This window comes from Filicampus tigris, chromosome 9 (assembly GCF_054856515.1).
Source record: "Filicampus tigris isolate MCC_2025a chromosome 9, RoL_Ftig_1.0, whole genome shotgun sequence".
NCBI lineage: Eukaryota > Metazoa > Chordata > Actinopteri > Syngnathiformes > Syngnathidae > Filicampus > Filicampus tigris.
In genome coordinates, this window is record NC_141225.1 from 228715 (window position 1) to 254861 (window position 26147).

The 26147-nt window shown below is 42.0% G+C and overlaps 1 protein-coding gene across 2 annotated transcripts in view; it reads left to right on the forward strand.

Annotated features, from left to right (window-relative positions):
- The window catches only part of phf2 (PHD finger protein 2), a 271699-nt gene that overhangs the window by 93503 nt on the left and 152049 nt on the right, over positions 1-26147 (forward strand). For both annotated transcript variants that reach the window (XM_086041365.1, XM_086041364.1), the window contains exons 10-11: positions 2785-2876; positions 2957-3046. In XM_086041365.1, the coding sequence (XP_085897491.1) occupies positions 2785-2876; positions 2957-3046 (182 nt within the window). The remainder of the gene's footprint in view (positions 1-2784; positions 2877-2956; positions 3047-26147) is intronic.

A 26147-nucleotide genomic window follows, 5' to 3' on the forward strand; every position in this document is an offset into this window, starting at 1 on the left:
TGCATATCTACACGTGTATCTAGCATAGATACATGTGCTGAATGAGAAAATGACAATAATTTTAGTGTACACGTAACGCCTTTCAAGAAAAGCACTCAAAGAGCACAGGGGACAGCCCAGCCTCACACGCCGTTTTAAGCCACAAAACAACAAATTTTCTCCGAAGTGAGGGCTTTACAACCATATTTGGGGACGGGCAAAGTCCCCTGAGTCGGCCCCTATGGTTGGAGCTCCGCACTTTTAATAACGACTGCCAAATCAAAACCAAAGGTTGTAAAAGCATATTTACATGTGTATCTAGCAAAAATACACGTGCCGAAGCAGAAAGTGACATAATATTTTGCAGTCCACTGTTATAAGACTTATAGGCCTATAATCCGCCGGATCCGTTGCATCCTTATCCTTCTTTAACGCGGAAATAATAGCCTCATTGAAACTTTCCGGGAGTGAGCCATATTGAAACTCTTCCTGAAGAACCTCTGTAATAAATGGGCATAGAATATCTGTATATTTTTATAGTATTCCACCGAAAAACCATCAATTCCAGGTGACCGTCCACTACTCATGCTTATAATCGCTTTTCTAACTTCAGATTCTGTTATAGGAATATCAATATTATTGCTCTCACTCGGGTGCTTTGCTTACCAAAGAAGCAGTTCAAGCCTACCACATGAATGCAAATGCTAAGCAACCAGCCGCGACTAAAGCCACAGCTAACGATAGCAACAAAGTAATGTAGTGAGCCATCGCAAAGCTCTTCACCAAACTAAATTCGACAACAGCCCGTGTATGAGCAAGTCTGCAACCAACACATTGAACAAACAAGCCAACGTAATCCTGTGACCTTACTCTTTTCACTTACTGTCTAAAAATAAATGACCGCATTCAGCAGACGGAGGACACGTCATTGTGTTGCACACACTTCGAGCAGTAAAATCGGGCTTTATTTGAGTATTTGCTATTTTCACTGATTTAAAATCGGCTTTATTTAAGTATTGGCTATTTTCACTGATTTAAAATTGACTAGACTTAAAAATAAAAATTACAGACAAAGTCGGACCATTAAAATCAATTTGTGATAAAATTAGATTTGACCATTCTGTACTTCTGAGATTTTCGTCCGACAGTGACTGTATAATCTTATTTTAATATTTCGCGATCACAATAATCTTACAATTTACAACTACAATTAAACAAACAAACAAAATACTTTGTGCAGTTTTGGTGTCGCTGGGCTTTCCCGAGTAGCCTGCTGACACGTCAAGTTATGTCAAATGTCTCTGAAGAAGGCAAATCGTCACTGTCCTGTGAAAAACACAGCTCCAATTTTGGAAACTTTTTTAATCTTCACTTTAATGCGATGTCTGTAACGCGGAAACATGTTTCATGTGAAATTAAGAAAATGGGGGAAAAAAATGGAGATAAGTGTTTTTTCACATGACAGCGACAAAATGCTAATCACCAAAATTGCACAAGGTCTGAAAAAAGAAGTAAAAAACTTTGACTTAATAAGAAGACATGATACACGTTTTGAGTCAAATAACATACTGTAACAAATTGGTTATCTTTGTTGTGGAGACATTTGTGTTTTGCTAAATTGTGTTGTTTCCGAGGTTCCTGAATGCATCATGTGACTCATTGGATTGGAGGTGTGTGCGAGTGAGAGAGGAGTGAGTGGACGGCGAGAAGGACCAGAGATACATGTGTACTTACGATGGAACTGTTGTTGCACTGTAGTTGGTGTCAACTACGACCCATAGTAGCCTGTTGGAATACTTACAAAGGGTGATAACGAAGCTCCGTCTGACGTTGTGCCTTTGGAAGATGTTACAATACACTTCAATCGGACAATTATAATTTATTTTCCCAAGCCACGCAGAGCCGCAACATAAGGCTGAAAGAGCCGCATGCGACTCCAGAGCCGCCGACCCCTGCTCTAGACCCACCTTTTTAGTTTAGCATTTGGCAAATATTATTTCATTGATTTCTTTTATTTCCATTTATGTTTTACTTATTCATTTTATTCACACTTATTTCATGATTTTACTTGATACAAGGTCGTTCATTTTTAGGTTATTTTAAGTAATTTTCATATTCTATATTTTAGGTGTTTTATAGTCATCCTTTTACCTCCACATTGTCTTATTCTTCTCTATATTGTTTTTCCTTCATACTATTTTATACCGGTTTTAACTCCAGTGTTCCTCACGAGGTGCCGTCCAGACACACTCTGAGCCATGTTTAGCTCTGGCTGGGATGCTGCCAAGGCTGGTGGTCCTGGCTCAGTGGATGAGGGACCCCTCCGTCTTCTTGGGATTGGGTTGTCCCTGTGGTGGGGTCTGCGGCTGGAAGCTGGGCTTTGGTCCTGGTGGGGACGCCAACCCCAACAACCCCCCTACACCCCAAAATGGCATATCCTCACTCTGCTTCCCTATGCTCAGCCATGTACTTATGGTTTAACATTGCTTATTAAGGGGGATTGTGGGCAGCTCTTTGTTTTTATTTGTTGCCGGGTTTTATTGGTTGATTTTAAATTGCTTTTCAAACTGTATAGCACTTTTGAGTTGTGAATGATGTATAAGCAGGTGCTATACAAATGAAGTTGAGTTGAGAATTGTTGTTGAATCAGGACCAATCTTACCTTTGTATTAGCAATACAATAAGGACCTTTTTTGCTTGTCTTTTTTTTTTGTACTTTCCTCATTTTGGTCTGCTTACACTTAAAATGTAATAGTCTTTATTTTTTCCCCAGTAATAAATAACTTTGGATTTCTGTTTATGCAGGCTTACACAAAGCAAATAAGCAGCCAGTGGCATATCTGATCCATGGTGCCAAAATCATCAACGGAGCCTTCAGAGCATGGACAAAAAAGCAGGTACAGAGACAAAGGGATGGATAATGTCTCATTCATGTTTTATTATATAAACATTTTGACATGTTTTTTCCACTTTTAAGGCCCTCTTAGAACATGAAGATGAACTTCCAGAAAACACGAAACCCTCACAACTCATAAAAGATCTTGCCAGAGAGATTAGACTCTCAGAGGTACCTGTATTGTGTTTGGTCTAAGTATTATGCAATGTAATGAATTACTTAAACATAGTGGCAGACGATGACTTTCACACCTGGGCCTTCAGTAGGTATTGTGACCTAATCCACCTCTTAATTACACCATCACATTGCAAAATAATGCATAGAAACTAGGGGTGTGTATCTCTATACAAAAGATGATTTTTGATATGCAGAATGCAAAACGGTCCAAGGATGGCTTGATTTGAAAGTGGAACAATTCGATTTGGTTCGACTCAGTGGGATTACATTTTAATTCGATATAGTATGGCTCAGTTTGAGAGGGTATGAAATGCAATGAATTTTTAATCATTTTATATACATTTGAATAAACTTGTCAGGATTGTATAAGTGCCATTTACTTTCCTTACCATATCTAATTTTAATAGATTTTAAAGTGGAATGATTTGATTTGTTCAATTACATGCATTCAACTTAAATCAAAAACGATTTTCCGATTCAAATATATTTTTGAAACACCTCTAATAAAAACACTATATAACTATGCATGACATTTAAAGAACGCCCAGGGGTTTTTCCAACTTTTATTGCATCAACTATTGAATGACAAATCTGGGTGATATTTGACAAACAACTTTCCTGGCTACAAGTAGATGACTTTAACTTATAAATTGGCCATTCCCTGCCAAAATAGCAGGTGATATGGCGGGGTGACATCGTCAAAAGTAAAGCATAGGTAGTCAAATGACATGGGCATTCTAGCAGGGACGGAAGCTGTGGTAATTTTCCCCAGGACAAAGGCACAGTAACAAATTCATTTCCTTCTAATTAGGGCTGCAGCTAATGGAATATTTTGATATCCTATTGAATATTATTTTGAATAATCATGTAATTGGATAAAAATAAAAAATATATATAGTTTTGCTTGTTTGAAAAATATGAATATAGACTATATAGAGAATATAGTAAAACTAACATTTCACTTAACCTTTGACGACTGTATTTCTAATATGTATGTATAAACTGTATTCTAATAAATTTGTGTTTTTGCTTTCAAGTAGATGCTAAATTAAGTTCAGTCTTAATTTGAATATAACAAAATAGCTATAAATTGATATATGATTCAGATTAGCAATAACAAGCATTTATGGAAAAACAAACAACTGTATCCATCTCAACTATGATTATTTTATTAATGAGTTAAGTTATTTTCAGGAGTTGCAGCTCTTGTAACTGCTTTACTAATGAACTACTATGAACTACAAACACAAGCAATGAATAAGAACAAAACCCTGCTAGAAAAACCTTTACTCCTAGTCAGTTTGGCTGTCATATCAGTGTGGAGTGTGAGTGAGCATGTCACTTTAGCTCATTTGTGAAATTCAGAAAAGCGTTTTTTGTTGAGGCACGGATGAATGTTGTATACATCGCCCTTATGTAACGCCATTGGGCTCGAGCTCATCGAACTGATTACTGCCAAGTTGTTTTATAGATGTGAAGCATACAGAATAGGTTTGACTATGGAGCGAGAATAATTGCACAAGATACCAGAAATAAGTTTCAAGATATATAGAAAATATTTTTCCATGTTAAGATGAATGAAAATATATCTATAATTATAAATCTATAGATCTGTAAACATTAGATGTATGTATGTGGATTTTCTATAAAATTTGATAATTGACCAAAAAAAAAAAAAAAAAATTGAATGCTGTGAAGGTCCAGATGATCAATACCACTTTGCACCCATGGCTGGGTAGCTCGCCAAATTGTTGCAGAATTCCTTAGTGAAAAAAAGAAAATAATAATTAAAAAAAAAATCAAAACTGACCAAAATTGCAATTAGCAAAATAAATTCATTCAGTTTAAACAGTAGCTCACTGTCTGAAAATAAAACAAATGCTCTAATTCAAGCAATTGTTTCACAATCATAAATTATTCTATAGACCAAATAATTGAACCTGAATTCGAGCCGAAATACCAAACAAATATGTAAACATAAGCTCACATTCCAAGAACAAATTTTATTCATACCTTTCAAGAGTAAAGTGCACCTAAATCAAATAGTTAGCTCAAAGCTCAGTAGGGCAAGATGGCACCGGTGTGTCTGGTATGCCATGTAGCTCTACTTCTGTTTGTCTGTTTATTGTTTTCATCTTGTTTCACCAGGACTACAAGCTCTCTGCTGATGTATGAATGCTTGCAATTAATGAAAATTAAAGCTTTTGTGGAGAAATGTGCAGAGTATCGCTTTGATGACCTAAACAAGTCGCGCCCCACTTATCTGGCTGATGTGCCACGTTTTTTGCTCTGGATGAAGGCCCTGCTGCCCAAGAAGCGCAGGCGTCTGGGAGTGCAAAGCGGTCGTTTTACCAGATGAAATCCTGGTTGGCACTTTCGCCGGAGTTGACATGGTGTCCGGCGAGGATTCCCCGGTCATTGCTCACCGCAAGCTCGCTCCCATTGCTCCCTCTTGGTTGCAGCTCGTGGGTGGACAGCAGGTGGATCTGGTGTGGTTGTGTGCCCGTGCCGGACCGGCGAGATTGGTGGCACTAACCTCACAAATCATCAGACATTGAGCCGAGCCAAGTGCATGACTGATGTTCAGGAGTCACTAAAATGTGCGCTTCTAAACACAAAAATCAGTGAGGAATAAAACTTTTATTCTTCGGGATTTATTTATTTCACGTTCTCCCCCATCCCGGCCCCGGCCTCCCTGTGTGGAGTTTGAATGTTCTCCCCGTGCCTGTGTGGGTTTTCTCCGGGTACTCCGGTTTCCTCCCACATTCCAAAAACATGCATGGTAAGTTGATTGGACTCTCTAAATAACCCCTAGGTGTGATTGTGAGTGCGGATGTTTGTCTTTGTGTGCCCTGCGACTGGCTGGCAACCAATTCACGGTGTCCCCCGCCTACTGCCCAAAGACAGCTGGGATAGGCTCCGGCACGCCCCGCGACCCTTGTGAGGATAAGCGGTATCCATAATGGATGGATGTTCCTCCCCCCGTACTGTTCCCCACTGAGACTTGGATTGACTCTGGTGAGTTGGCTCGTTTTTCGGAACTGCTACCTTCTGACTGTTTTTACCATTAAGCCCAGGCCCACTGGTTGCGGGGGTCGCGAAGGTGGCATTGCCACAATACTTAAAGAGGAAATCAACCCAAACGTATTTTTTTCAAGAATATGTTCCCAGCAGGCCCACTGGGGTTTGGGTTGTTTTCATCTTTAAGAGCAACATGAGCTATAAGCTTCTAAAAGCATTGTCAATTAGTTAGTTTGAACTGAGTTGCTTTGATCCTGTAAACATGATCCTGTATTGTCTGCAGTGATTTACAGATCAACTAAAAACAGAAATATTACTGTCTTCACCAATTCATTTACTGAGTTCATTGTCCCTGTGTTGACGGACTATGATCAAGTTTTGATAGTGGGTGATTTTAATGTGCATGTCGACAGTCCATCCACTCCTCATGTGACAGACTTTTTAAATATACTGGATGGTCTTAATTTGGTGCAACATGTGTCGGGACACACTCATAAACATGGCCATACATTGGATTTGGTGCTCTCTTGTAATTTGGCTATATATAATTTGATGGTGCAGGATGCTGTTATTTCTGATCACTATCCCACTTTGTTTGGTTTTAGTTTGAATGATCATGTAAAAGCACATTGTCTGGTGTGCTATTCTCGTATTCTTAATAAACCAGACACAGGGTTTTTCTCCCGTCTTTTTATTTCATGTTCAATCCCACATGAATGAGGGTGATTTCCGGGACACAGAAGAGATGGCAAACTCCTGCATTCTGGACTCAGTAGCTCCACGCAAACCCATGTACCTGAGAGCCAAACCAGTCCCTTGGCTCAATGACACGGCTCGTGAGGCCAGGCGCATGTGTAGGCAAGCAGAGAGGAAATGGAAAAAGGATCGCTGGCAGGAGTCTACCAAACTTTGTGTAACAGCTGGAGATCCTCCCAAAAAGTGGTGAAACTGGAGAGAGTGAAATACTTTTCAGACATTGTTGAAAAAAATGTAAATAATCCTTGCATGTTGTTAAAAAAACATTGCTGCTGTTTTAAATCCGCCCCAATACACTTTTTTAGAATACATCCCGGAAAGCTGTGACCATTTTTTTAGCTTTCTTCATTGAAAATGTTGCTCTCATTAGGGCCAATACTTCACTCCCAACAGTCAATATTTTCATAAATCTCCCCTGCTCAGCTGTGTTGTCTCAGTTTGAGACTGTGTCATTACCATTTCTCACAAGAATAGTTAGTCAGTTAAAATCATCTTGTCCCTTGTTCCTCCGAGACTTTTTTTAGATGTGTGGGCAAGTATTGGCTCTAATGTCTGCAATATTGTGAATAGCAGTCTTGCCACTGGAGTTGTACCTTTGTTTTGTAAGCATGGTGTAATTGAGCCACTTCTGAAGTGAACTGGCCTTGATTCTTTGGATGATTTCCAAACTTTGTCTTATGGCAAAGGTGTTGGAAAAGTATCTTCTTTGTCAATTACAACCCTTTTTGGATACTCATTGTATTTCTGACATGTTTCAGTCAGGTTATAAAGCCTTGCATAGCAGAGAATCTGCACTTTTAAAGGTTTTTAACTATCTGTTTTAATATCTGATTCTCGTTGTTCGGCCATTTAAGTGTTGTTAGACTTGACAGCTGCTTTTGAGAGTCGGCCATACGATTCTTTAAATCACCTGCATGACTTTGTCAGGTCATACCTCAGTGGGATGTCCTCTGTTGGGCTGGGGGACTCATCTACCCCCTTGTGTTGTGGAATTCCTCAGGATTCGGTTTGAGGCCCAGTTCTTTTTGTACTTAATCTCCTCCCACTGAGTCAAATCTTCAAAAAACACAGCATCTCATACCATTTTTATGCAGATGACTGTCAGATTTACTTCCCTATTTCAAAAACAGCCAAAAAAACGTGATCATATCACACACATTCTTGCTTCTTTGACTTCCAGTTACTTATAGAATAGATTTTAAGATTTTATTATTTTATTTTCAAAGTTTTGAATGGGCTGGCCTCAAACTATAAAACTATATTACTGACCTCATCAAGGTTTACAGGCCAGTGCGCAAACTGAGCTCAGGGGGCCAGCACCTTCTTGTGGAGACGAGGACGAACCTTGAAACCTGGGCTGGACAGGGCTTTTTCAGTGGTTGCCCCCAGACTGTGGAATGCTCTGCTAGGGCTGAATGATTTTGGGAAAAAATTGCATTGTGATTTTTCTGATTGATACTTTGATTTAATTTGCGATTTTCTTGAAATCAAGCTTCAGTGCAATAGTCACAATGTACAGTAACATTTACAAGCATGACATAAAATGCCATTATACCATCAAAAACATTAAAAGCTATTAATCTAATAGTGCAAGGACACGAAAGAGGTTTTATGAGGGAGGCACTCCATTTTCAAGTTTTTATAAATGGTTCAGGTATTACTGTACTACTTGCCGTCAAGTATAAAGATGCATTTATGTGCAATTGTGTATATAGAAATACATTTTTAACCCCAACATGTTTTACACTTTGTACTAATGTACATGTTCTTTGTACATAAGTCAATATTTTTTCCATATTTTTGCTATAGACTTAACTGATTCAAACAGAGACTGAGGGCTTAGCGGTATGACTTGAAATACATATCATGGTATTATTTGAATCTTTTAGTCCTAACAGTAATGGCGAGTGTAAAAATCACAATAAGAATATTTGCGATTGGGATTTAAGCCGTTGGCGAGTTCCGGCCGGTGTTAGAGCGTGTTCTAAATTGTTAATGTAGCCCTCGCCTTATTTTTTGTCTAGATACGTGTTGATTGTAATTAGGGATGGGAATTTCGACTAATTTGCCCGCCGACTAGTCTCAAATTTTATTTGCGACTAGTCGACTAGTCTATAAGGAAGAAAACTTGAATTTTAATACATATTGAATTCAAAGTTTAAAATTCAAAAGTTGTGTGTATTTAGGGGCTATTTTAGCCCACAAATTTAGGACAGTTTGTTAATTTAAATTATATTGATATAACAACAACTGACTGAATAAAGGTGAACAATTGAAAGAGAAATACATTTCTTATACATTTTCCAATGCAATGCATGCCATTTATTATGAATAATGTAATGAGTAATAGTACCGACTCCCAGTCCAGCAGGGTCTCATTCGCTAGCACCATGTTAGGCTAGGTTCACACTGCAGGCAAATGCGACCCAGATCTGATTTTTTTTGCCCATATGCGACCTGTATCTGATTTTTTATGACAGTCTGAACAGCTCAAATCCGATTTTTTCAAATGCGACCTGGGTCGCTTTCATATGTTGTCCTAGTTGACGAGCCCAAGATGCGCTCCGCGCAGGCGGAGGGTAAGTGCTGGCAGTTGGGGGGTCAAATCTGCAAAGTTGTTTTGAGTAACACTATTGACTTTTTAATTTTACTTTAATTTAATCCCACTTGAAACATGAAGCATAAAGTGGACAGTTATGGTGATCGTAATTCAGCCACGACTCGGATAGATTTTTTTACGCACGGTTATGGCGTGACGTCATCGTTAGTGATGTCTCCATGAAATGAGATAATAAAGCCTCGCCTCATAATTTCCCCCAAATACTGTATTTATTTTTCTACCTCCTACCTAATCGCTTTACTGTATAAATGCCCCGACATGCTGGACCACTTCAGCAAACACAACGTCGGGAGTGACGTCATCTCTTCTTCTAATCCTCTCTCTCTCTTGTTCCGTGGAACAAGATTTGTGATACTTAATGCCGCGTTTAACCGACTAGTAAAATACAAAACGTTTAATAAATGGTAGACGGTTAAACGGTTAAACGACTAGTCGCGCACATCCCTAATTGTAATTGTTTTGATTGGTTGTTTACGTGTTGTATCAGTTGCTCTGCAGATGTTATGGTCCGTTTATTCTTTGTCCTTTATGATGTCATATAGACCTGAAAAGTCTTACAGTTTAAAAGTTTGAGTTACACACTGACACATTGTCAGTACGTCAAAACTTCTTTGAGTGAGGATGCAAACTCTCTCCTAGTCCTGATCTCTCTTGTTACTTTGTAATTTTGTTGATAAAGACTTTATACTCTTCAACTTTCATGTCATATCAGCTTATGGGTCCAAATCCCGATCCTCACATGACAGAACGTACTGACCAGTCGTGGACCCAGTAGACTCAGACACAATCCCTCAAGCCAAAGACATCACCACCTGCTCCTAAACATCCCTCCACCTCCAATCAGGTAGTGAGTGTCTCACCAGGTGCTGCTTTGCCTTTTCACTGGGAACCTCTCGTGTCGATCCTCCACTATGGGTTGCTCAAGCCGTCGCAAGTCCCGGCCTGCCTCCAACCGCCCTCAGCCTGCTGACCACCCCCAAACCCTTTGTGTAAGCTCTGTCTTTTCTTCCATGTCTCTCTCATCTTTGCCATCTACGTGTACTAATTTTGTACAGTTCCCCTCTAGTTTAACACCCGATGTTTTGTTTTTGGACTCAGGTTTTTCTGACTGTGACGATGGCCATGATTTGGTTAAGCTCCTTTCTGATTCTGATTATGACATTGATTTTGGGCTTTTTGCTTTTTCAAGCCCTCCTCAGATTTTGTACGATGATGATCCTTTAGTTTCCGATTAAAATTTTGACACTGATTTTGGTTTTCCGAGTCCCTTCCCAAGTCATTATTCAAGCCCTTGTCAGTTTTTGTCACATTTTTCTGATGATGATTCCTTAGTGTCCACTCCAGAACACTTTCCATCAGACCCTGGCTTGGGCGCCCGGTTGGCCATTTACACGGGAGCCTTGCGGGGTGGCCAACGTAGACGCCCGAGTAGAGGTTCTGGTTCCTCCCGTAAGTCCGCTTTTACCAAGTTGCGTCATTTTGAACCTGTACCCTTAGTGTCCACCACAGAACTCTTCCCTTCACACCCTTCTTTGGGTGCCCGGTTGGCCATTTACACGGGACCCCCACGGGGTGGCCAACATGGGCGTCCGAGTAGAGATTCTGGTTCCTCCTCAGCTTTTTCCAAGTCATGTCATTACCCACCTTTACCCAAGACACTACACTTCCCGCCTTTTTCGACACCTTGTTCACTGCGTACTTCTTCACCTAGTCCCGTTCATCCCGTTTCTTTTAGTTTACATTCCTCACTGTCTGTACTCCCAATACCTCATGTCTCGTGTGCGTCCCAACCTCTATGGTGGCAGGCTGATGAGGCAGGGCCCCTTCCCGGCATTTCATAAAATGCTGGCCCCAGTCCCGATGCCTTGGCAGTGCCAGGCCCCCTCCCCGGCACCCTGGCAACTACAGGCTCCCATGCCGGCTCCTCTGCACCCAGTGCCTCAGCAGTGCCATACCCTCTTCCCGGCACCTTGACAACTACAGGCTCCCATGCCGGCTCCTCTGCAGTGCCAGAACCCCTTCCGGGTGCCTCAGCAAATGTGGGCCCCCGCCCCGATGCCTCGGCAGTGACAGGCGCCATTCCGGGCACCTCGGCAACTACAGGCTCCCATGCCGGCTCCTCTGCACCCGGTGCCTCAGCAGTGCCATGCCCTCTTCCCAGCACCTCGGCAACTACAGGTTATCATGCCGGCTCCTCTGCAGTGCCAGGACCCCTTCCCGGTGCCTCAGCAAATGCGGGCCCCCATTCTGATGCCTCGGCAGTGACAGGCCCCCATCCGGGCACCTCGGCAACTACAGGCTCCCATGCCGGCTCCTCTGCACCCAGTGCCTGAGCAGTGCCATGCCCTCTTCCCGGCACCTCGATAACTATAGGCTCCCATGCCAGTTTCTCTGCAGTACCAGGCCCCCTTCCCGGCACCTCGGCAACTACAGGCTGTCATGCCGGCTCCTCTTCAGTGCCAGGCCCTCTTCCCAGCACCTCGGTAACTACAGGCTCCCATGCCGCATACTCTGCACACAGTGCCTCAGCAGTGCCAGACCCTCTTTCCGCACCTCGACAACTACAGGCTCCCATGCCGGCTCCTCTGCACCCGGTGCCTCAGCAGTGCCATGCCCTCTTCCTAGCACCTCCGCAACTATAGGCTCTCATGCCGGCTCCTCTGCAGTGCCAAGCCCTCTTCCTGGCACCTCAATAACTACAGGCTCCTATGCCAGTTTCTATGCAGTGCCAGGCCCCCTTCCCGGCACCGCAGCAAATGCAGGCCTCCATCCTAGCTGCTCAGCACCACCAGACTCTGACTCTTCCCCAGCGATGCAAGATTTCGAATCGCCTCCTTCCGATCCTGCTTTGGCGGCACAAGGTCTTCTGCTGCCCTCTGACTCTGCTCTAGCGGCGCAAGGCCTTCGGCTACCCCCTGACTCTGTTCCGGCGGTGCATCCTCTGTGGCTGCCCTTGAATTCTGCTACGACAGCGCAAGGCCTTTGTCTGCTCTCTGATTCTGCTGCAGTGGCGCAAGGCCTTCGGCTGCCCTTGAATTCTGCTACGCCGGCGCAAGGCCTGAGGCTGCCTTCGTTCCCTGTATGGCCCGCCTGATGCCCACCAGACTGGTCCTGCCATGACCCTCTCGTCAGGCCTCCTTGACACTCACCGGACTGGCGCCGCCAAAAACCTCTTGTCTGGCCTTCGGGAGGGCCACTAGCTTTTCCCCGCAACGACCCTCTCGCCTGGCCTCCGGGTTGCCCACCGGACTGGCCCCGCCAAGATCCTCTCGTCTGGTCTCCGAGTCGCCCGCCAGACTGGTCCTGCCATGACCGACTGGTCCTGCCATGACCCTCTCGTCAGGCCTCCTGGACGTCCACTGGACTGGCCCCATCAAGAACCACTTGTCTGGCGTTCGGGAGGGCCACTAGATTTTCCCCGCCATGACCCTCTTGTCTGGCCTCCTGGACATCCACTGGACTGGTTCCGCCAGGAACCTCTTCTCTGGCCTTCTCAGATCTGTTCTTGATTTTGATTTTGCTTTAGAATTTAGTTTCATATTTTCATCATGATTCTTTTGTGCTGTGTGTAGTTACTTTAATTCTAACTTAAATTATTATTATTATTTATTCTTTTACCTTGTTTCTGTTGTCTTACATTCTGGGCACCAGATGTTATGATTGGTTGTTTACTTGTATCAGTTCCTCTTCAGATGTTATGGTCCGTTTATTCTTTGTCCTTTATGATGTCATACACACCTGAAGTCTTACAGTTTAAAGTTTGAGTTACACACTGACACATTGTCAGTACGTCAAAACTTCTTTGAGTTAGGATGCAAACTCTCTTCCATTTCTGATCTTTATTGTTACTTTGTATTTTTCTTGAGACTTTTTACTCTTCAACTTCCGTGTCACATCTGCGTATTGGTCCAAATCCCGATCCTCACATGACAGTAATACATTTCTATTGATAACTGTTGGATCTCCACCCTACATGGTTCTAGTCGGGCTTCAGTAAAATGTCAACTTTACACCTAAGCACTTATTTTGCTCTTCTTGACTCATTTCACTTTAACGATTAGCACACTGAGCGACCCCTCGTTCGCCTCCACGGTGAAAACGTTACTTGTTTGTGGTGTCCTTTATTTGTCACAGCGGAGGAGATGATGTGCAGCACGCAGCTCGTTGCTGCTTTGCACAAATTTACATATAGTATAAATATAAAAAAGTCTGTGCTGCTACAGGGCAAGCTATCTTAGTGCCTAGCGTTCAAGCAGCCGCGAACGAAATGACTTCCGGGAGTACGGGCGATAGCGTGACAAGGACACTTTTAACCAGTTCGCCGCTGGACCTGCCCACAGTCGCATGCCACTAATAGTGAGCGTGGGGGATAAGTGCCCTTGAAAGAAACCACATCTTTGGCGATCTTGAAATCGCGTTGTCTGAGATCGCGATTTCTCTGCCCTTCCATATTAGAATGGCCTCCTCAGTCGAGTGTTTTAAATCTCGTCTTAAGACCCACTTTTATTCTCTGGCTTTAAACACGATGTGAGTTGTATTTGTTCCACTGTGTATTTTAATTTTCATTGATGCTTTCTATGGATAATGGATGGATGGATTTATTTTCATTGTTTATGTATTTATTTTATTTCTTCATATATTCATTGTTTGTGATTTCACAAACAGATACTATGTCCAGCACTTTGGACAGTATTGTTTTGAAAATGTGGTATATAAATACATAAATTGGATTGTAAAGCTAAGTTCAAGTAAGTTCAAGACAATCTTATTAAGATAATGTTGCGCAAAACAGTTTTGTTTTTTAACCAGGAGGCTTAAAGCCCAAATAAAAATCAATAGCTTTATGGCATCATAAATCAATGCGTTTGAAAAAGCCACGGATGGTCAAAAATCTAATTCAGCATATATACAATGATTTGAACCATTCAGCTCTGCTATTAATTTAACATAGAAGGTATTCAATCATTCAATAAAGAAGGACTAAGTTGGCCGTGCTGACTGGATTTGCGTGGGCTACTTTGAGTAGACGAAAGATGGCTTACTAACTGTTAGCTGTGTGGTTATTGGCTTTCCTGCGTCAAAACAAGCAAAGCACAATACAATTGTGAAATCCCGTGAAATAGTTGGCTTTGACTCACCGATGATGGAAGTCAAGGATAAAACGAAATGTACAGAGGGTTATTGTGACAGTACATGCGTGAACGAGTGACAAACAACAACAGTAACGTTGAGTGGACCTATGAGGTTTTAGGCTAGGTTCACACCGCAGGCAAATGCGACCAAGATCAGATTTTTTTGCCCATATGCGACCTGTATCTGATTTTTTATAACAGTCTGAACGGCCACCCAGGTAGAGGCAAAGTGCTGGCAGCAGGGGGATTGAATCTGATCGTGCCACAAATTCAATTTAATCCCACTTGAAACATGAAGTATAAAGTAGACATTTATGGTGATAGTAGTAATTCATCCACGGTTCAGATCGATTCAGTTTTTTACGCGGAGTTATGACTTGACGTCATCATTTGTGATGTCTCCATCAAATGAGATATTAAAGCCTCTCCTCATAATTTTTCCCAAATACTGTATTTAAATTTCTACCTCCTACCTAATCGCTTTACTGTATAAATGCCCCGACATGCTGGACCACTTCAGCAAACATGTCGGGAGTGACGCCGTCTCTTCTTCTGCGCATGCGGGTTACTTTGGCAATGCATGTGTTCCTACAGCAGACTTAGATTAGATTTAGATTTAGATTTATTGGTCCCCGTGGGGAAATTCATATCCACAGACTGTACACAAAAAAACAAAACATTATACATCGCAAAAGAGTACACATACCCTCACAAACATACATACTCGACAGTTATTAACATGACAGTGTCACTACATTGTAGCCTGGTCAGGTGAGTCAGCGGGGTCTGTTATTTAGAGCGGAAATGTCTGTAGGGATCAGGCTTTTCCCTAGGCGAGCCCTCCTGAATTTTATGGACCAGTATCTACGCCCTGAAGGTAGGGGAATGACATATTGGTGTAGTGGGTTAGTGGTGTCCTGGACTATCGAGTTTGCCATTCGAATGATGGACCTATTGTTTAAATCTGAGAGATTCGGTGTGGGTAAGCTGATGATTTTAGTTGCTGTGTTTGTGATGCGTGTGAATTTGGTGCGGTTGGTGACAGAGAGCATGGTAAAGAAACATGTGGAACATTACAGGAGGATGGGTTGAACAATACTTTGATACAGTAGTAACAGAAGGTGGGATGCAACGTATAGTCCTTTGAGTTTACGGATCACTGACAGTCTTTATTGACTTCTTTTTTTGAATGTCCGTGGTGTGCAGATCAAAAGTGAGTTTATTGTCCAGAGTTACTCCCAAGTATTTTAAAGTGTCCACTGTGTCAACTGTTTGTGTGTTTAGGATGATGGGGTGCTGGGGCGAGGGGGAGTTGAACCATATTTCCTTTGTTTTCCTGACATTGATTTAAGGTGGCCAGCTGTGCATGAATCCATGAAATGTTTGACCATGTTTTGGTAGTCCAGGATGGATTGGCTGTCGGAGAGGAGTGCAAGAATGGCTGTCGTCTGAATATTTCAGGTATGTTGTGGTGGGTGAGATCCTGCGACAGTCATTGGTGTAGAGTGTGTACAGGAATGGGCTCAGCACACAACCCTGTGGGACCCCGGTATTGATGGTAAGTACCGGGGATGTGGTTGAGCCCACCCTTACTTCTTGTCGCCTGTCAGTCAGTAAGTTGTGGGTGAGATGGATCAGCTGAGAGGGGATGTTGAGATGGTGAAGTTTCCGGATCAATAGGTGCTTCTGTAAGGAGTCTAAGGCGGAGCTGAAGTCCACGAAAAGGATCTTGGCGAAGTTGCCTGGGGAGTCCAGATACTGGAGGAGTAGATGCAGCAGGCTGGCCACAGCATCCACCGTGCCCCTCCTGGCCTTGTAGGCAAATTGGAGGGGGTCCAGGTGTGGGAGACAGCTGGAAGGATGTGTTTTGCAGCAGTTTCTCCAGGCACTTCATTATTATGGATGTGAGGGCTATGGGACGGTAGTGGTTGAGTTTTTTTTTGTGTTTTTTTTTGGTACTAGGATGATGGTTCAATCAATCACATTTTATTTATATAGCACTTTTCATACATAAAAATGCAACTCAAAGTGCTTCAAAACATTCAAAGCAAAACATAGAATTATCTTCAATCAAAAGAAAAGATAAATTATTTAAAAGTTGTTGAAAGCCAAACTAAAAAGGTGTGTCTTGAGCTTCCTCTTAAAAATATCAACAGTCTCTGCAGACCTGACATCCTCTGGCAGGCTATTCCAAAGGTGAGGACCAAAACGGCTGAATGCAGATGGTTGCGGTTTTCCATAGTGTGGGTGTTGTGGCAGTCCGGTAACATTGGCAGAAGAGAGAGTGCAGGATAGGGGAGAGCTCCATGGCACAGTTCTTAACCACCCTGGCCGGGATGTCATCAGGCCCAGGTGCCTTGCCTGGCTTGCAGCGGCTTAGCTGGCGCCGTACCTCCTCCACAGTGAAGGGGGCCGGTTCTTTGGGGTCTGGTGGTGGGAGGGCTCTCAGAAATTCTTGACACTCCAAAAGTCCAGTTCGTCAAAGCGGGTGAAGAAAGAATTTTGGTCTTTAGAGAGAGTTTCCGGGTCGCTGACTGCATGATGATTTTGGTTCACATCCTGTTAGGATCTTCACCCTCTCGAAGGCTTGTTTGGTGTTCATGGTACTGAATTCAGTTTCCAGTTTACTTTTGTACTTCAGTTTTTTCTTTAATTAGTTGATTTTTTAACTCCCTATTTGATGCCTTGATGCTGGCCCAGTTCTGGTGCTCGAAGGAGTTGTGTTTTTCCCTCAGGCTTCATTTTAATTGTGGGGTGATCCATGGTTTGGAGTTGGGATAGGTCTTTATTGTTCTGGTTGGGATTGTGGAACTGACACAGAATTTTATGTAGTCTGTAATGACGGAGATTCTGTCATCCATCAAAGACGGCCCAGTCGGTACAGGCAAGAGAATGATGGCGCCCTCCGTCCATTGTGGGGCGCTGCTGTGTTGCGGTTTGTGGCGTTTTAGTTCCTGTCTGTATAGCGGAAGTATACAGATGATGTTATGGTCAGTGTCTCCGAGCGGTGGGTATGAACGGGCACGGAAGGCATCGCTGATGTTCCCGTAACATAAGTCCAAGATGTTACCCATTCTTGTGGGATTGTCCACATACTGTTGGAATGATGGTAGTACACTGTCCAGTCTGCATCCGTTAAAGTCCCCCAAATAAAGCAGCGGAGCACCGGGATACTTAGCTAACATAGCATTAGCATCCTCGGCTATCAGCTCCGCTGCTGTGTTGATGTTAGCACTGTGGGCTACATAGATACAGCTGACCACAACAGTGGGGAATTCCCGGGGGAGATAGAAGGGGTGGAGGAATAGGGTCATCAACTCCAGGTTTGGTGTGCACAATTTACGGTGCACTTTGATGTTGTTACGTCCACTGATAGTGTAGTGGTACACACGCCCGAGTTGTGTGCGGGCAGCGTGGGATCGATTCCCGCTCAGTGACGGTGTCTGTGTGTGCCCTGCGACTGGCTGGCGACCAGTTCGGGGTGTAGTCTGCCTTCGCCTGTTGACGGCTGGGATAGGCTCCAGCAACCCTGTATAGGATAAGCGGTTTGGAAGATGACATGACATGACATGATGTTGTTACACCACCTGTTGTTAATGTAAAGGCAGACCCCACCGCTTCGTGTCTTCCCTGAGTGCTTCGTCCTGTTGGACCTGATGATGGTGAAGTTGTCCAGGCTCACCTCAGAGTCGGAGACCGACTCGTCCAGCCAGGTCTCACACAGGGCGATGATGCATATGTCCCTGAAGGCCCTTTCAAATCGGCACCTTGCATGTAGTTGATCCATCTTGTTACGGAGTAAACGTACATTGGACATGATGATGGTGGGGAGAGGAGGTTTGAAGGGACATCTCCTTAACCGGCTCCGGAGGCCCCCTGATCTTCCTCTTTTCCTCGGCCAAAGCTCCGATGGAAGGGGCACGGCAGGTTTGGTGTTACTCGGTGTTGTGTTGTATTGCGAGGCTCTCGCAGATCAGCAATAAGATTGCGAGGAAGGCGGCGATCACCTTGTAATTTATCATAGCTTTATCAGTCTGACTTCGGCCCACATATAGTGAAACAGTTAAACATAAGACGCGCGCACATAACTCACATAGGTCACTAGAAACAGGGTACAGTCAGTGCTGACACAGCCGAGCATGCACCATCTTGCCAAGACCGAGGTCGCATTTATAATGTAATATGAACGCTTACACAAAAAAATCGGATTTTTTCAAAAAAAATCTGAATTGAGCATTAAGACCTGCGGTGTGAACCTAGCCTTACTTACTCACCGGTGAGTAAAGCCTTTCTAATCACAGCAGAGGTGCTGTGAAGTATACATATTGATCCACCTTCCCAATGCTTTTAAATTTGCGCCAACCTAATGCCAAGCCATCATGAAGAGAGCTTTAAGCCAGCCACTGAGAAGCGGGAGATAAAAGCAAGGGGGCAGTGGGCTCTTAAAAGAGACAAGTCAGCTAACTCAAGTGCAAAAAACAGCTGGCACCAATTACATGGTCATCAGTACAGCTGGATCGAGTTCACCTGATTACACTTACAATTGGATGAAAACTGCATATATTACTTTAAAAAAGAGCAGGCATTTTTGTCTGCTCAAGGGGTACACATAGTTACATCCATAAATGTCACAACCTAAAACTTTAGCAGTGCAGTCCTCAATCATCACTGTCCCGACTATCATTGGCTACATTAACATGGACACATTTATTCGGATTAAATGCCTGATCAGAATAAAAATGCATCATGTACACACCCCATTCAGATTATTCTGACCCGATTAGGCCCATTCGGATCGAGATTTTATTCCGAATGAGCGAGGTAAGTATGTTGATTGTTTATTCGATCAGCGCGGATGAAAACACTTATTTCGTACGACATTTCGTAACAAGCCGTCTTTGACACGCACATGTCTGTGACATCAGTATGCACATTTCTGTTATTCCCGGAAGCTAGTTGAAGCAGAGCGAGGGGTGGATTTTTTGTTGTTTGATTCAATAGAGTTTAAAAGAAAAAAAAGAAAAAAGAAGCAAAGTGAGCCAAAGACCTTCCGGGCACAATACTGAACTGGTGCATTTGCAGCGCCATTAGGAAGTGTCAACTTGACGTAAACGCGCAAACAGGAAAAACATGAGAAATAAAGATAACATTTAAAGTAGAAATGGACGGAGCAATCTTTGGTTGAAGTGGATGTCGCTCCGGCTTCTTCTTTTTCAAGTACTACTTCCGGTATATTTGTTCAATCTGCGCATGTCAAAATAATCTGTTCTGCTCGAAAGTGTGATGCATGAACACGTCCTAATCGGATCAATAATTTTTTGTGTCCATGAAAACAGTGTATCCGATCATAATTTTAAACCCAACTCTGATCGGATTCAAGAAATTTAGTCCATGTAAATGTAGCCACTGAGACAGCTCCCGTCACTGTCCACAAGAGGAGCCCTGGTCTGAATCCTCTTGGTCGCTTTGCATGGAGGGTGCTTTGTTCATTTTTAGTTCTAGAGAATAATAATGAACATAAAACACATTTATAACTCATCATGTTATTTTTGTAATGATTATAGATACTAACTAGAATGGCAATTTCTAAAGACAATGTATTGAGTGTTGAAGGCTGTCTAGATACACCTGCTCACTTTGTCCAGAATGGTGCTTTGATTTTTTTTTTTTTCCTAAAGAAAAAAATAAACAACAATTACACAAAATAATTAATACAATAAAAACGTTTGTTTAGTCTTTTTGTCATAACAATCACTGCTCTTTATAGAGGGATAAACACAAAGTATGTAATCATCCCCCCCAAAAAAAAGAATCGAAAATGGAAAAATGTTGCTGATCTTATTAGGATCTTTGGTAGGTCAATAAATGAATTATTGACCTACAATAATGAATTGAATGAAATAAATGAATTATTGACCTACCAAAAAATGTTCATTACAATCTTACTACATCTTTAGTAGGTCAATAATTCATTTATTAATAAATGAATTATTGACTTACCAAAGATCACCAATCATCTACCATCACCAATTTTGAGGCATTTTTATTTTTGGTGTAATGACAGTTTTTTTTTTTTTTTTTTTTTTTTTGCTTTGTTTTCTTTTAACCTCACAGTTAATTCCCCAGCAACCAGCATGGGTCCCCATTATAAAAGTGTTGAAGTAATTACAGTACATATATATATATATATATATATATATATATATATATACATATATACATTTTTTTTTCATTTTTTTTTTTTCACTTTCACATTTTCACAGTAACCTCCAATCTTACTATAGACATAAGGTTTGTAAAAGAAAAAAAACGTTTTTTGTTTTTTTTAATAATCTGTAATACCCACACCCCCAACAAAATAATTCAACAACGCAGTTTTAGGCTACTTAGCAAATAATAGTCATTACATATCATATAGCACCCTTGAGTTGAGCTCTAATCATCTAAGTAGTGGTGCAACAGATCGTCCGTGATCCATACCAATCACGCATCACATTTCGGACAACATGATCAGCAGAGCTGGTCAGTCCGTCCCGGAGGCGGAACGGTCCATCCCTCTGTCCCAGACGGACGCCCAATTTTGAGAGGGAGGACGGGGGCGACAAGTTTTAAAAAAGGGACGGACTAAGCAAGGGTGGAGGTGGATTTTAGTTTGGCCCACTAATCGTCCCTCATGAGTGTGACGTAGTCGCGAGGCGGCCAAAGTTCATCTCAACCTACTCAGCGAAAACGACAATAAAGCCAATAGTCACCCAACTGCGCAGGAGATTTTTCAACAGGAGATCCAGCGCGAGTTCTACTAGTACGACAAGTGATGAGACCTAGTAGCGCGAGCAAATGCAAACAAATATTGCCGTCTTGGTAAACTTCAACAGCTATAACAAACTAAAGAAAGTAAAATCATACCAGGTATAACAAGCTCCTCGCTCATGGTTCTCCAAGCCTGGTCCTTTTTTTCTTGTCCCGGTACTGGTAGCTGGCCGTGTCATATAGTTCAGGATGTCCACAAACCACAACGATAATGTTTTCATTCATTTTGCCTTCTTCACACAAGATCCGCCAAATGTACAGGACGCTGTGTGTGACGTAGTTCATTTGTTTTAGTCGTGCCGAATGGGTGGATTTCCGGTGCTTCGCTCCACGCCCCACCGCCCCAAACGCATCATCCACGCTGCCCCGCAAAGAACCGCGACCGCCCGCGCTAACTACATTGATTTCAATTGAATCCAATTGAATCCTGCCAGAAACGCCCTCAACGGATTTGGTGTGAACATACGTAGCAGCACCAAAACTGCTGGAGGGGAAACCAGCGAGCCAATTCGCAACCAAAAGGGCTGACCAATTTAAGCGCTCCCTGTGTAACCGGTCATGTTCGGCTGCGTTGTGTTTCAGAGTAGTGACGACACACCGCGGGATTCCTTTTGTTGGCGTGTTTATTCATTTTAACAGTAATTCCTGGTGAAAACAGCACAGAACAAAATCCTCCCATCAAAGGTGGCCATACAGAGTGCCCCTCCCCATGGACATCAACAGAAAAAAGGGGCCATACATGCGCACACAAATACAACATACCTGCCGAAAACAGCACAGAACAAAATCCTCCCATCAAAGGTGGCAATACAGAGTGCCCTTACACAAATCATATGCACAGCAATGCATCAAAACGCTTAAACTTGTAAATTAACAACAAAAGCAGCTCCAGATGCTTCTGTACAGATGTCCCATGGACATCAACAGAAAATGGGGAGTGTCAAAGGCGTGAACACAACTTAAAAGAAGCAGTGCCACATTAATTATTAACATAGGGAAACACGTAAAAAATGTTTGTTCCACCCTTTGGTGATGGAGGATAATGAAAGAATAAATAATAATAAAATATGAATTCACAGATTTTGTGTTATTATAACCCAAGTACAATAGTATACTATATATATTTCTATCCCTGTTACACCTGGACCATCCATTCAGAGACTGACCTCTCTCACGTCCGCTGCATTGACATATAAACAATGACTGCTGTTAAATAAAGCAGTTACATTACAACTCTCGACTTGCTCACTTTGTCTCCTTAGACACATATAACTTGTGCTGGCAAGCGTTTGTCAAACCGTTATGCCAGAAGTGGGTGCCAATAAGATAAGTAGATTTGAATAGTAAATTAGCCAGCTAATGAGCTTTAAACACACCTCTGTCGTTAGCATCTCTCCCATGGCATCATGCACGGATATTCTTTATTTATATTTTTATTTGGTGGGTGGGGGCGGACGTTAGGACGGAACCACTTTAAAATAACGAGGACGGACGGGGTAGGAGGATGATCATTTTTATGAATAAGGACGGCAGGACGAGGACGGAAGGGTACCCAGGTCGCTGACGGAGGATGGAGGACGGACAGGCAAAAAGGGTCAAGTGCCAAGCTCTGATGATCAGTCCACATTCATTATAGTAGCAGTAGAGGAACTTGAAAACCCTTGTTCATCATGTTAAGTGGCATATTTGGGAGCATTTTGGCAACTAGGAGTGAAACGAGTCCATGAGTAATTCAGTAATTCCTCCCCGAAAAATGGCAAATGATTTTTTGCTGCCTCGGGTCATTAGACATGCGAAGGAAGCTGCAACAATTCTCACAGCGTAACATGCTGCCAATGCAAAGGCTAACTTAAAAATAAAAGCTTACCAAATAATATATTGATGCCAATGCAATAGCATCAATAGGCTTTTATTTTGAAGTTGGCCCACATTGTGGCGTGACGGCGAGCATGACTTATCTGTTTGGCATTTGGCCTTGTCACAGGTCTTATTGCCATTACATAGTTGCTACCAACATCAATACAACACCATCACAATATCATATTTGTCCGCTAATTTAGGACGCTAAGAAAATGTTACTTAATTACACACGCACACGTCTCCGGTTCGTTGTCAATAGCTAAGTGCCCGGTTGACGACAGCAAGTAGTCCGATGGCTGTTGCTTTGCTTTCTTTGTCTTTTCTTCTTTTCCAGTGATATGGACAAAGGCTAGTTTGTAATTCTCTCTGTTTAAAGGGAAAGGATGTGCCTTAAATGGCACTTTAAGGTCTTTCTCATTCCTTCTTTATACTGCATATTTGACATTATGAATTGAATGAGTATTTCTTTCATGGGTAAAAGTGTTATATAAAGTAAATAAAGTGTTTTTTTGTTTTGTTTTGTTTGTTGTTTTTTCAGCTGATCCGAAAAATTCATTCTGTGACCCAAATCCGTGATCCGACCCACGTTTTTTTTTTGTCCGTTGCAGCACTACATCTAATTAGTGCTCAGCCTTTGTAATTCAAAAATGGGATGTCTACTCTATTTTGAGTATTTTATCATCAATTGTCATCACTACAAAGTTAGTGACATTTTTATTTATTCAGCTCAAGATATAAATGTTGTGACATCATTTGCAATGTGACTTTGTTAAAACAACAAGCTTTGTGACATCATTATTCAACCATTCATCACAAACAATTGCCAACCAAAACATTGTTTTTGACTGAACAATAATTCTGACAAATACATGAAATAATAGTCTATGGCTACTGTGTGCACAAATATAGTACAATAAAGGGTAACACAAAATACAATAGCAAATAATTGATGCCTAATTGTGTTTACCTAGTCTCTGTGGTCCACAGCCCCTTTGCAGGTGTTGTCATCCCATCCAGGATGTCCTGAGGATTTATCTTTTCCAGCTGTTAATCACAACACATACTGTACATTTGTCTTATTTTAGTAGAAATTTTGTGTATCTATATTTTTGTGGAATCGTTATTTATTTATGTTTTTTTTTTACAAGTTTTTGACAAAATTCCAGAGTTTGTGGATGCCACTCTAATATTTGCAGGGGATTATAATATAGTTATGGAATGGCACTTGGACAGGTCCTCCAGAAAACAATTTGCACCTGCAAATGCTTCAGTAGCCATGAATAGTATTATTTCTTCAACCAATTTAGTTGATATTTGGTAACTACAACATCCCACAAATAGAGATTATTCATTTTTCTCTAAATTGCATAATTCTTGATCTCAAAGTGTTTTTTTTTTTACTAAATTCTAAGATTTTACCAAATATTATTGACAGTAAATATCACATCTTTGATTTCAGACCATGCACCTACTATTATAGTTTTTGATTTTAATATAACAATGCGAGGCTCAACATGGAGACTGCAACCGTATGTACTGAATGATTCAGACTTTTCTAAGTATCTGACACAAAAATTGGGGATTTTTCACTCACTAATGACGAGAGGCGGGCATTCCTCAGACTGATGGACCAGTCCTTCCAAAGGTACATAAGAAATTCTTGACTGTGGGAGATTGATGAAAATATATCAGAATTGGAAACACGTTATAGACCAAACAATTGCAATATTACGTGACAAGAACTCATTATTCTTAAATATGAATACAATACAATTCTAACAAAACAAATGCAAAATGTCTTGTTTGCGTGTACGTTATTTTGAGCTCGGAGACAAGCCACTTAACTCTCTTAGCACTACAATTTAGAGGTCAACAGAATAGTAGGGCTTACATAATTAAATCCGATGCTAGAGACAATATCACTCTCCCAAAATCGATAAATAGTATGTTTTTATAAGAAACTGTGTAGGTCAATGGCACAAGGAAATGTGGAGTCATGGCTGAACGATGTCCCTGCTCCAAGACTGTATGATGCCTCACATTAGTCCATGAGCGAGGACCGAAAATTGACAGAAAAGCATAAAATAAGTGGACAATTTCTAGTTTGCATTTTTGACTTTCTACACATCTGTACTTCACAGATTGGCATGATAACCCTTTCGGACTGGCAGCTTATTATTGGTTATCTTGCATTTTATATATGGACCCCCATAGCAGAAATACAAGAGCTGTGTATGGTGCTTGTTTGGTACTACGGGGCTTGTTGACTACTCGGGCTGCCTAAATCAGTATTGTATATCCTGAAGACATTGGATAACTAAAATACATGTATTGGTATTATTACATGTATCGGTATTACAATACACCCAGATAACCCAGATAAAATCAGAGGCTGTTACAGCCTTATTTTTTGTAATTCTTCATAGGCGGAAATCCATCCATCCATTATCTATACCGCTTATCCTCACAAGGGACGCGGGCGTACTGGAGCATATCCCGGCGGTCTTCGGGCAGTAGGTGGGGGACACCCTGAATTGGTTGCCAGGCAATCGCAGGGCACACAGAGCCAAACAAACAACCACACTCACAATCACGCCTAGGGGCAATTTAGAGTGTTCAATCAACTTACGATGCATGTTTTTGGAATGTGGGAGGAAACCGGAGTACCCGGAGAAAACCCACGCAGGCACAGGGAGAACATGCAAACTCCACACAGGGAGACCGGAGCCGGGATAGAACCCCACGACCTCTGAACTGTGAGGCTAACCAGTCGACCACCGGAAACCAGGCGGAAATCAAATTTTAAAATGTTGCTTGTGTATCTTTTTCCACCAGAGTAATTTAGTAATATGAACATTATTTTAGAAAGCACATTTGACATCTCATAGGCCTTACC